The 13,142-nt window shown below is 40.3% G+C and overlaps 1 protein-coding gene across 2 annotated transcripts in view; it reads left to right on the forward strand.

Moving 5' to 3' along the window:
- The first annotated feature begins 9,072 nt into the window (after positions 1-9,072).
- NAT10 (N-acetyltransferase 10) overlaps positions 9,073-13,142 on the forward strand; it is a 35,242-nt gene continuing 31,172 nt past the window's right edge. Inside the window, exons 1-3 of one of the 2 annotated variants that reach the window (XM_063117414.1) lie at positions 9,073-9,162; positions 11,354-11,476; positions 11,849-11,940. In XM_063117414.1, the coding sequence (XP_062973484.1) occupies positions 11,369-11,476; positions 11,849-11,940 (200 nt within the window). In that variant the 5' untranslated portion in view covers positions 9,073-9,162; positions 11,354-11,368. Of the gene's footprint in view, positions 9,163-11,158; positions 11,180-11,353; positions 11,477-11,848; positions 11,941-13,142 lie in introns of those variants that run through there. The other variant, XM_063117415.1, reaches the window with a different exon arrangement.

Here is a 13,142-nt window from a genome sequence, read left to right on the forward strand (position 1 = left end):
TATATTGTATTATTTAACATACTTCAGTTACTCATGCAAACTTAATAGGGAAATAGAATCTTCACAAGCATATTCCCTGAACTTTACATGTTACATGCACTTGAAGTTATTTAAATAGTTAATAGATGGTTTCCAATCCAGATGTTAGTATGTGTCAATACAAATGTATCCACTGAGGAGCTGCAGTTGTTGTTTCCTTCTCCACCCGTGCCGTGCTCAACAAGGTTGATTCTTACAATGTCAGTCATCTCATTGGGGCTATACATAAAGTTTCTGAGCCAGCAGTGGGAATTGTGCGTGTGTACCTGATGGTAGATAACAGCAACCCAGCCCTTGGACCCTTCTGGACAAGAATTCTGAATTAGTTGGGAATGTATTTTACAGAAACCTGCTTCTATATGAACAGTGTCCCTTGCTGTATTGGCATAGTGATCCCCTTAACAAAATAAGAGAGGTTCTGCTTAATGCTTAATTCTGCTTAATTGAACTGGGAATAGAGTTGTTAAATTTTATCTCAGTTTAAGGAGTGATATTCTCCTTGACTTAGCTAGACCTAAGGTTTATCCCGGGATCGTCCCGGGGTCATCCCTGTTCATGTAAATGACACACGGGATCCTGGGAGCAGGCAGGGACAACCCCGGGACAATCCCGGGATAACCCTTAGGTCTAGCTAAGGCCTAAGTTACTTAACATCTGTGCCTAACCCCATATACCTAGAAAGGGGAGAGGAGTCTTCAGTTATCATGAGAGTTATGTAAATTATGTTTTTGAAGATGTCCTATGATGTAATTACTAAGTGTTATTAATGACAGAAGTTCTTACTGAAAAGTGACCACCAAGCATTCAAGAAAATTAACAGTTTTGAATAGTATCCGAAGCCAAACAGCTCAGGTCTATGTATTGTTTGTGTTTTTTACGTAATAACTCAAATTGTGATCTAGACAAGTAGCAAGATAGACAAATTTTGCAAATAATTTGGCTGTTTGCTTATTTTATAGAATTGCTATTGCTTGATATGGGTCGTAGAAGGAGCCATGCAACAAAAATGAAGCCCAATACTTAGAAATCTTGCTCAGCTCCATCATTGGCTACTGTGATTTCATCTATCCTTAATGCTTTTCAGACCTATGCTTATAACTACAGGGACAAAAATCCCTTACTCCTTTTTTTAAAAAAGGAAAGGGAGCAAGGAAGAGATTCTCATGCTGTTGAATTCTTCTGTGGCATAAAGTCCTATCATGTTGTGGACTAATTCACAGACAAAATTGGGGAAATGAATTTGAGGACTAATTAATATCTGTTTGCTTTCATGACATAAGTAGACAAAGTTAAATCTCTTCTGCCTGGATATAAACCAAAATAGAAACTTTAGAATATTAAAGCTTTGCTTTAATATTTATAATTCTTCATTCTCTCCAGATTAACTCAATATGAGCAAAGGACTATGAGCTTGAGACCTGAATGTTTTTATTCTGGGTCCACTTAAAGTATCCTTTATGTTCAGAAGGTCATCCTTGTTCATAGCTTGGAGAAAAGCTAAAAAGTATATAACGGGGGCCTATTTGTGATGGGAAAGCTACAGGTCAAAGAACTTATGAGCAGTGAAAAAGAATTGATTCTATTTGCCTGGATCAGACCATCAATTCATGTTCTTCAGCAGTGACGAGCAATTAAAGAAGTTGAAGTCTTGTTCCAGTTACTCGTTTTTCAGAACTTAGAAGTTTGAGAACTTAGAAGTTTGCTCTGCAAACCAATATCATAATTAATATATTGATACAATAATAGATGGACTTCGTCTAATAACTGAAACCAGCTGAACTAGTGCCCTTCCCAATGTTCTACAGTAATGAAATTGACAAATGTATTGTGGGTGGTGCAAGAAAATGTTTTTGTTTTGCCCATTCTATAGTTACTGTTTTATATTACAAATAGAAATTCCCTGTTCAGTTTCCACGATCAGTTTTAGAAGTTTTTCACAAGTAAAAGTTAAAAAGCACCTTTGATTCCCTCCTGTTACTATTTATTCATCTGAATGCTGCTTAAAAACAGCTGAAGAGAAATAAAATTGATATTGAAATTAATGTGTAGGTATTTCAATACATTGAAACCAATCAATCTACGTTTGTAAATGGATTTTAAGGAAAAGTAGATTAAAATCTCATAGATATCAAGCAAACAGAGCTGCTTGCCTTGGTGTGTAATTGCACCTACATTGTTTAGAAGGTATATTTTAAACTGCAGCATATTTGAGCCAATTTTTATATAATATATATTCTGACATTTAGAGTCTGCCACACTGGATGTATATTAAAAACCCATTACTACCCTTCCTAATGTATTACCATAGTAATTTCCTTCATCTCTTTCCACTTGCACAAACATACTATTACAGCTGGCTTGTTTTTTTAACTAATGTAAAAGTTTCATTTTTTAGCTAACATTTAATTTGATTGGGCAAGGGTACTTACAGTAATCACCTACATTAAAATATGGTGATTTGTTAGTATTGCTTAATGTTGACTATTCAATTGCATGTGTTTTAATTTGTTCGGATCCACTCTGGTAATATTTATCTATGCAAATACAGTCAAGATTTAAAATTTGAGGTTAGTGATTTAATTGACGTTACTGGCAAAAATAAATAAATAGTGCCTTTGCAGTTACGTTGGGGACTTTCAACTGCAGATCAAGTTGGTAAACCACTGGCTTTTATTGCTTCAATCCAATTGGCATTTATTTTGTCATTATTGTATGGAAAAAGCTTGAGAACTTGGATTTCTATTAAAATGATGGCATTTAGATTATTAAAATTTTTATTTTTATATGAGCATCACCAGCAGTGATAATTTTACTTGGGATGTTGCCACCAATCTCTTCCAAATGAATTTCTGCTAACACAAATAATTTTGCATCCTATATTAGGGAGACCATATGAAAAGGAAGACAGGGCTCCTGTATCTTTAACAGTTGTATAGAAAACGGAATGCCAGCAGGTGTCATTTGTGTGCAAGCAGCCCCGATGAGATTTCCTCTTCACAACAGCAATTAAAGCTGCAGGAGCCCTGCCCTGTTTTGTATATGGTCACTCTAGTATAGCTCCTTTCCATATGGTCACCCTATCCTAGATTATAGAAGGTAATGAAGCATGGTTTAAATGTGATAGATGTGTATGTAAAACAAAAACACCTGTTTAGCATGATTAAACCATGTTTCAGTCATATGTTTGTGCAATGTTAGCACACCAGAGAAGGGAACCATGACCTGGGAGTACAGTGACATGCTCCAGTAACTCAGTTTAAATATGATGCTGAGTGTGTGGAACTGCCAATAGAGGTAAGACTTTGGTATAGATGTGTCAACATTTAAACTACATCTGAAAAAGGGTGAACAATTTTAAGTTGCATATTTATGTATTATGGGGGCTTTTATCCAACAGCAGCTATATAATAAAACTATGTAGCAGTTTTCAACTATAGTATCTATAGGTCAATGTAATGTGCTGAAATGTGGCTTTTGCAGGTGAAAAAGTTTGTATTTGACTCATGTGAGACTAACAATGAGTATTAACTGCATCCTGTTAACTCTCAAATAGTCAGTGTTGAATTTTCCAAATGGCTTTGTCTGCTACCCTGAAAGAAGATACGCAAGTGAGCAAAATCTTTGTTTCAGGCATTAACATTTAAAGAGAAGCCATATCCTGATCTGAGTTGGGATTGGTTCATACATTACATGAGGAAGATGCTTTAACTTTCTTTAGATTTTCATTTACCAGCTTCTTGTTTTATTGCACTGCTTTGATACTATTTTTTAGTAAAATCTCATCTGTTACCAGAATCTCTGGCTATTGGAAAATCAGACTAAATGTGTTTTATATGCTAGGCTTTTTCAAAAAACTGAAAGTTGAACATTATTTTGTTGGCTCAAACATAGTTGGATCAATTTCTGTTTGTTTCTGTGCTCACTGTGTATCAAATCTATCCTGTGAGTAAATGCATGCAGTGTTTCCATCCTTTTAAACGCCATTCTGTAAACTTGCTGTATGTTTATATTTATTGTGTTTTTCAAAAGTACTTTGTTAACTGTAGGTTGCCTTGGAAGGATTTGTATCTTGGAAGAATGTGAGATATCAATCATTGTTACAAACAAACACACATTGCTCTAAATTACATATATAGACATGATTGGTTATCTGCAAACTGAGCCTGTGAATGAACTTACTGTAAACTTTTTTACCAATTAGGTGTTAAATTCCCATTAAGGCTACATTTGCTGTAAACCAATCTTGTGGAAGTAAATAACGGTTACTACAAAGCAGTTTGGGTGTTGAGTGTATTCCTAAAAAGTTTAATGTTTAGCACATGTGTCATTAATTTAAAATCTTTCTCCTACTGTGGTGCTGAATATGATATACAGAGTTTTTAGAGGCAGAAAAACAACAGAGAACAAGCAAGATCTATATTGCAAGTGGTTTAAGTTTGCTCTTAACAGCTGGCCTACTATGAAAACACTAGGGTTTATATATCACGTTTGTGCACTGCCTTTCCATAATATATGCCCAAGGTTGCTAGTAATAAAACCTACAATAAAAAACGGTGTGATATTAAACCACCTAAAAGTCAATTAAGCATTTAAAACACTAAAATGCAGATTAAAAAGCAGCAACGGAAATTCACTCTATAGGCCGAATACCTGTTAAGTTTGGCCTTCCAACTGAAGGCAAAATGAGCCTCCTTACATAGGCGCTTCCCAAAGTCTTGGTGAAATTACTAAGAAGACCATTTCTTCAGGTCTTGCCAAATGTAGTTCAGATATTGGTGAGACAGAAGGGCTTCTGGAGAACGGCCAACGTAACTTTTAAAAATGGATCTAGGAGATTATGTCTGTTCCGGGTAAATTGGTTGAGACCATTATTAAAGATAAAATTAATGAGCATATAGAAAGACAAGTCCTGTTGAAAAAATCACATCTGCATAGGTAAGTCCTGTCTCACTTATCTTTGAGTTAACTGAGAGTGTCAAATGTGGACGGGGTTGACAGTGTTTACTTGGGCTTCCAAAAGGTTTTTGACAAAGTCTGTCCCAAAAAGAATTCCTGAGCAAATTTTGCACTCGTGGAATAAGAGGAGAGGTCCTCATGGATTAGTAACTGGTTCAAGAACAGAACACAGTAGAAATAAGTAGTAAATTCTCCCAATGGAGGGATGTAAACCGTGCCAGTCCCACAGGGATCTGTATTGGGATCAATGCTTTTCAACATACTCCTAAAAGATCTGTAATTAGGAGTGAGCAGGTAAGTGGCAAAGTTTGCCGATGACACCAAATTATTTAAGGTGGCTAAGGCAAAATGGGATTGCAAAGATCTCCAAACTGGGAGAATGAGCATCAGAATGGCAAACGCAATTCAATTTAAACAAGTGTGAAGTGATAAATATTAGTTAAAAAAAAACCCACCCAACTTCCAAGTATGAGATTTGAGCTAGCGGTGACTAACAAAGAGAGATCTTTTGGTTGTGGTTGGCAGATTGATTAAAATGTCAACCCAATGTGCAGTGGCTGTGAAAAGCAAATTCCTTGTTCGGCATAATTAGGAAAGGAAATAAAAAATAAAACTGATGATCATACTCCCCTTATACAACTCTAGTATTGTGTACAGTTCTGATCACCACACCTAATAAAGTTGGAAAGAGTGCAGAAAAGGGACAATTAAAATGATCAAGTGACTGAAGCCTCTCCCCTATGAGGGAAGGTTACAACAGCTGGGATTGTTTAAGTTGGAAAAAAAGGCTAAGGGGAGACATAATAGAAGTGTACAAAAATCATGCATGGTGTGGAGAATGTGGATAGGGAGGCATTTTTCTCCCTCTCTCAAAATACTAGAACCTGGGGTCATCCCATGAAGCTGATTGGTGGGAGATTCAGGACAGATAAAAGTAAGTACCTCTTCACACAGTGCATAGTTAAACTATGGAATTCACTACCACAAGATGTAGTGATTGTTACCAATTTGGATGGCTTTAAAAGGGAATCGGAGAAATTCCTGGAAGAGAAGGCTATCGGCGTCTACCAAACTTGATAGCTATGTGCTAACAAGTATCAGAGGCAGTATGCCTATGTATACCAGTTGCTGGGGGTCATGGGTTGGAGGGCGCTGTTGCACAATGTCCTGCTTGTGGGTTCCTGGTCAAGAGTTGGTTGGCCACCGTATGAACAGAGTGCTGGACTTAGATGGACCCTTGGTCTGATCCACCATGGCTGGTCTTATGTTCAACAGTTTTACTGTTTTACTCTGTACAGCACCATGTACATTGATGGTGCTATATAAATAAATAAATAAATAATAATAATAATAATAATAATAATAATAATAGTAAGCAGGTTCATATGGGAGAAGCTGGTCCTATAGGAAATAATCAGTGATTTGAGTGACTAACAGTGTAACTTGTACTCTAGGATTCATGCTCCCTACAACTAGCCCCAATCAACAGTTGTATGATTGTGAACCAGTTGAAGTTTCTGAACATTCTTCAAAGCCAGTCCCACATAGAGTATGGCAGTAATCCAAATGAGATGAAACAAAGGCATGTGTCATAATGGCCAGAACAACATTTAGGAAGGGGCATAGCTTATGCACCAGTCTCAGTCGAGCAAAAGTACTGGTTGCAGTTAAAACCCTGGACATCCAGGTACAGGAGTAAATCCAGGCTTGCCTACAAACCTGATTTTTCAATCAGGGAGTGCAACTCCATCTAAAAGGGAGTAGGCACATTCAAATGACATGTGGGGGTTAATAGTGGCTGCGGAACCACACTGCAGGGAGAGGAGGGGTACCATGGACAGCCCTTCCCCCCGCATGACTGCCGAACCATGCCAGTGAGTGTAGTCTACTTACCCCCAGTAGCCATCCTCTGCCCCTCTTGTCCTGGCCATGGCCACTGTGCGAACAGTGGCCACATCTCCCGGTGGCCACCAAGGTGGAAAAAGGTGTACACCAGCAGATCTCAGCCATAGAAATCTGCTGAATGGGGCAGAGCGTCAGAGGCATTTCCAGCTGCTCCAAGCAGCTGACTGGCTGTTTGCAGTAGTCCATGGGAGCTCCCCACATGGCATGATAACCCACACCATGGGTGTGGGTAAATAACCCCTTGTGTCATGCGGGCGTTCTCACCAACGTTAAACCCTATGGGTCACTCCTGGAATCTACCCATCATGGGATAGTGTCATGGGAACTCAGCCACTGAATCCAGTCCTCCAGGTGTCTCTACTGACCAGGAGCACTTCCATCTTCTCTGGATTAAGTTTGGTCTAATTTTTGTCAATATGAAATTCTCCACAATACTATGTTTCTTTGCCTACGTTGCCATATCTGTTTCCACAGGTAGTTTGAACTGCAGTCTTGGGAGTAAGCCTCATAGAACTCAGTGAGACATGAGTAGGTTTGTGCTGTCAATCTCTATCCCACACTTCTATGAAATGATTGGTCTAATCATGATTATTCATTTGTGCACAGGAAAGGTGCTGACATAATTACAAGCTAACCTCTGTTTGCACTGTGATTCAAAAAGTCACAATTCAGCAATAAGATGGAAATCCCATGACTGTATATATTGACCTGTTTTGATGCTAAACACTGCCATCAAATGTCACCCATGATCTTACGAAGTGATTTTACACATGTCATTTGTAGTTTACAACACAATCCTATGCTTGTCGACATGAAAAGGAAACTGCATTGACTTCAATTGAGCCTACTCTCAGGAAACTGGGTATAGGATTGCAGCCTAAATCCCATTTGCATTGTGGCGATTATGATGGCGTACCTCACAGAGTTGTTGGAAGGATTGCATATAATGCATAGGAAATGCTTCGAACAACTGAAACGGTTAAAGATGCAAAAGACTAGTTCTAGTAGCGGCTGTCAGCGGGGCGGTGGGTTTTAACTCAGAAACAATCACAACTCTGAAGGAGTGATCCAAAGTGCCTCCACTGACCATTTCATAGTCCATTCTGAAACTAAATGAGCTCACTTCCAAATTGGTATACAGTTCCATTGGTAGGTTTTAGCAGGCTGGTGCTGTGCATGGCTGTTTAGAAGTTAGGCCCCACTGAATTAACTGCACAGAATTAAGCTGCAACTGTAAACACAGTCACCTAGAAATAAGTGCTTTTAGAGATGGTTCAGAGGTTATCCAATGTTAAGAACATTAAAAAAAAAAAGCTGGATCAGGCCAAGGGTCCATCTCGTCCAGCATTCTGTTCGCACACTGGCCAATCAGCATTTAACAGCATATGCTGCGTTTTTTAACTGACCCCAGAATAGTTGTATTTAAATAGATATTGTCTGTTTTTTGTTTGTATTTTATGCTTTTTAAATTTTGTGTATTTCTTTTTAATGTTCAGTTTTTAACTTTTGTAAACCGCCCAGAGAGCTTCGGCTATGGGGCGGCATTTAAATGTAATAAATAAATAAATAAAGACGAACTCTCCAGCCGGATACGGGGCAACAGGATCCTCCCACCCATGCGCCCCAGCAACAGGCGTTCATAGGCATGCTACCTCTGCTACTGGAGGTAGCACAGACTAGTAGCTATTGACAGCCTTCTCTTCCATAAACGTTAGAGCCGTCCCACTGATATGAAGGGTACAAGTTAGACTAACACTAGACCCAACCCATTGGGGCTCCTCTGTGTAGATATCACAGCGCCGTGCTGCAAAGAGCATCCCCGTACGCAGACAAGGGGAGTCGTCCTAGCTTCGCAGCAGCGTCTTCGGCAGCCCAGCAGGCACTCGAGCAGGAAGAGCCGCCTCTGCCTGCAGCTCCTCCCTTTCCTGCGTGGGACTCTTCGGCCAAAAGCGGCGCGCAGGCGAAGAAGGCCCCCGGGCTAAGCTGCTCTCAAACTCCAAAGCGAGCCCTTCTCGGTTCCCGGTAGCCGCCCGCAGCATGTGGCTGGCATGATCCCCATGTAACCGGTGCTTTCCTTCCCGCACCCCCTGCCGCCCCTCTCTGGGCAAGGCATCCTCGTAGGCAGGCACGGTGGGTCCTTTCTCTCTGCTGCGCAGCCCACATGGTTTGGCACGTGGGAAGCTGCTCCTAGACCTGAGTTGAAAGGCAGTTTCCTGACATCGTCGCTTGTAGCCTGGATCTAGAAGGAAAGGAGCGGAAAAGGTAAGGAAGGAGTTATGGGGCAGCAGCTGGGTTGCGAGATTTTTCAGCCGCTGCGGAGATGTGGCGCCCCATCCTGTGCGTGTTTATTCGGAAGTAAGCCCCACTGCGTGCAATGGGACTTGCTTCTGAATAAATGTGAATAGAATCGTAGCTTTAAGCTTTGGACGCCTTTTGCTGTTGCCTGTCTTTATGAATTTCTCCCCACTGCACGCCTGGATATTTTCCTAGCAAGGTTACCTCCCAATACTTGTAAACGTTTTCAGCAATCAACTTTCCTATTTCCCCTCATATTTTGTTTTTTGTCCGCATCTACAATGTCCTAGACTCAGTAGTAGACACCCTAGTAAATGGATATACGACTGTAGCCCTTCTCCCGGTCCTTAACTTCAATTTTTAGTGTCTTGCTTTTATTCTAACCGATTTTGCTGTTTGGCTTTGTAACTGCATTTATGATTCTTTATATAAGACATCTTAATTTATTTTTGAGCGAAGTGGAGTGAAGGCTTTAAAAAATATAGTAAGGTGAATTCCAGGATAGCAGTGGTGCCCACTGTGACAAAAACATATTTAGGCTTGAAGTGTTGATTCTTTCTCCTTCATGACATGGATGCTGTAACCCTTTGCACTTGGGTGCAAGCACCCACTGAAATCAGTGTAATTTCCTTCAGGAGAAAAGTCTATAGAAAGGAATATGATATACTGACACAGAATCACGGTTATCAGTCATGTTTATAAGAGATTGTAGCTGCAATCTCACATGCTTCCTTTGAGGTAACTCCCATTGAATTTAATAAGACTTATTTCTGTGTAGACGTGCGTTGAGTTATGCTTTCAGTAGATCTGTTGGTAGGTGGCCACTTCTCATATTCTTAAAGGAAAAGCAATGTTTATGTTCTAAAGTTTAGAATGTTGTTTACCAAAAATAAACCTGAAATCACTCTCATACTTTCTTTTGTATTTATACTCAGCTTAATAAGCAGTCATCTTAGGAAGTATCTAAAATGGCCATATGTTTAGAAGATCTGACATCTTTTTGTTTCTGTAATCAATTGATCCATGGGATAGTCTAGAATGGGGTCAAAGTTTTGGAGATGATACCTGCTCTAGAACTTTGATGAATGAAATTGGATTGTGACTGTGGCCCTCCAGATGTTTTGACTTGCAACTCCCATAATCCTTTATGTATATTGGCTAAGACTGATGGAAATTGTAGGCCAAAATTTCTGGAGGGCGGCAGGGTTCGTGTATCTGGGCTAAGTCAAAAGTGCACCTACTGGGGAGTAAGTCCCATTATTATTATCATCATCATTATATATTGCCTTTTATAAGCAACCCAAGGTGACTTACATGGCCCTCCTCCTCTTCATTTTATCCCCACAACAACCCTGCTAGGCTGAAAGTCAGTGACTGGCCCAAAGTCACCCAGGGAGCTTCATGGTCGAGTGGGAACTAGAACCTGGATCGAGAGATCCAGTCCTGCACTCTAATCACTACACCACACTGTCACTACACACCTTTGAACTTATTTCTAAGTAAGCATAGTTAGGATCATAGTGCAAAACAGCCAGGCCTCCTCATGAGGAAGGCACCATTGGTGCTTTTCACTGGGAAAGACCCCAATAGCCTGGATGTTAGCTCTTCACTGCAGTTTCTAGAGATTCATGCTTCCCATCCATTTTCTTGGTGTTTGCAAAAGACCATGAAACGATCATGGTTCTACCCAGGGAAAATTTCAAGGCTTCTGGTTGCTAGGAAACCAGAGAAATCTATACCTAGATATTTGAAATTTCCCTCCTTCTGTGCCCCGAAATAAGCCCAGCACCTAAAATTTTGTTGTTTGCTGCTGGTTATCGCTTGCAACATTTCTTGTGTGCTCTTCCTGTGAAGTGATGAGTTTAAGTCTGCAATCCTAAAACACTTACTAGGGAGTCAGACACAATGGATCTTGCATCTATGGAAACACCCATAGGGTTGTGCTGCAACTTGCATTGATTCTGAAAACATTTCAAAACTAAGGGTAAGGGAGAACTTCTTTGAGTCGCTGTATGAATAGGATTCTTGCAGTAAGGTTGAGAAATAACATCTCCTGATGAAAAATTGTTGACGTTTGATCTCCAGCTGTTATTGCCATCTTGAATGCTTGAGATTTGATACTTGAATTGAGTTGCTGTAATCTCTACAAACTTTACAGGATCTTCTGCTGAAAATGCAGCGCAAGAAAGTAGATAATCGTATTCGGATACTCATTGAAAATGGAGTGGCTGAGCGGCACAGGACACTCTTTGTCGTAGTAGGGGATCATGGCAAAGATCAGGTGAGGTGTAGCCCATGACTGTTCAGATTAACTTTTCTATAATATATAATAGCCTTTATTATCTAAGTGTGGCTACAGATGCTGTTGATGCATCCTGGTGCTCACCAGGTGTGATGGACTGTACCTCCTAGCATCCCTCAGTCAGCGACATGCTGGCTGGGGAGTGCTGAGGGTTACAGTCTAAAATTTCTGGAGGCCCCCAACTTGGGGAAGGCTGTTCTATGTGAAAGTTCTGCCACTTCTCCCAAGATGGAAACCTAGTCAGAACATAAGTAAAATTCTAGCCTGTGAAGTTTTTCTAATTGGATTCCCTGATGTTTTACTTGTCTTACTACAGAACTAATAATCAGTTTCTTTATTGTCATTTGACAGGTGGTCATACTCCATCATATGTTGTCTAAAGCAGCTGTAAAGGCTAGGCCGTCCGTATTATGGTGTTATAAGAAAGAGCTGGGCTTTAGCAGGTAAAAATATTTACATGTCCTCTTTTTACCCCCTTGTCTTTTCTGAGCCTCGTGTGGCGCAGAGTGGTAAGCGGCAGTTACTGCAGCTGAAACTCTCCCCATGGCCTAAGTTCGATCCCAGCGGAAGCTGGTTCTCAAGCAGCCAGCTCAGGTCGACTTCCATCCTTCCAAGGTCGGTAAAATGAGTACCCAGGTAGCTGGGGGAAAGGTAACTGCGACTGGGGAAGGCAATGGCAAACCACCCCACTACAAAGTCTGCCAAGAAAACGTCAGCGAGAGCAGGCGTCCCTCTAGGAGTCAGCAATGACTCAAGTGCTTGCATGAGAGGTTCCTTTCCTTTCCTTTTTTCCTTTTCTTTTAGATTATAAACCCCTTGTATCCATTTTTATTGTTTTGCTAGTTGTTTGCAAGTACCGTATTTCTTCGATTGTAAGACGCCATCGAAGGTAAGACGCACACTAATTTCAGTACCACCAACAGAAAAAAAAACCCTAAGACACACCTGCGATTCTAAGATGCACCCCATTTTTAGTGATGTTTATATGGGGGGAAAAGTGCGTCTTAGAATTGAAGAAATAGGGTAGGTCTCTGTTTCAAAGCTGGCAGGGGAGAAGTAATTACATCTTTCAGCTTATTGGCATGAATATAGAACAGGCCTGGGAACAGTTTTGATGCTTACTTCTGCTATTTCTGGCTTAAGCCAGACATTTCCTCTTTCCTGTCTTAGATAGAAAAAATCCTACAACTTCCAGCATTCCCCATGATTGGCTGGGGAATGTTGGAAGTTGTAGGACTTTTTTTCTGTCTAAACATGCAGAGGATTCCATCCTCAATTCTCATCTTGTTTGTTTAGGAATATCAGTACTTCCTTTATTGCACTGCCAATTTTCCCTTGCTGCCTTATGCTTGGAATTCCCTTCCAGAGCACTTATGCTCACACCCTTCAAACCTCTTCTCATACCCATTCTTTCCATTAAGCTATTGTTTTTTTCAATCTTCATCCCCAGTCACAAGGAAACCTAAATACGTATAACTGCACAGGATCTTCAATTCTGAGATTAGGTAACACTTCCGATCAAAAATGTTATGGCAGCAACCCTATGTACACTTACCTGGGAGTATGCCCCTTGAACACAGTGGGACTTAACTCTGAATAAACATGCACAGGACTGCTCTGTAAGTGTGAACATTTCCCCAATGGG

This window comes from Elgaria multicarinata, chromosome 2 (assembly GCF_023053635.1).
Source record: "Elgaria multicarinata webbii isolate HBS135686 ecotype San Diego chromosome 2, rElgMul1.1.pri, whole genome shotgun sequence".
In the NCBI taxonomy this organism is placed as follows: Eukaryota; Metazoa; Chordata; class Lepidosauria; order Squamata; family Anguidae; genus Elgaria; species Elgaria multicarinata.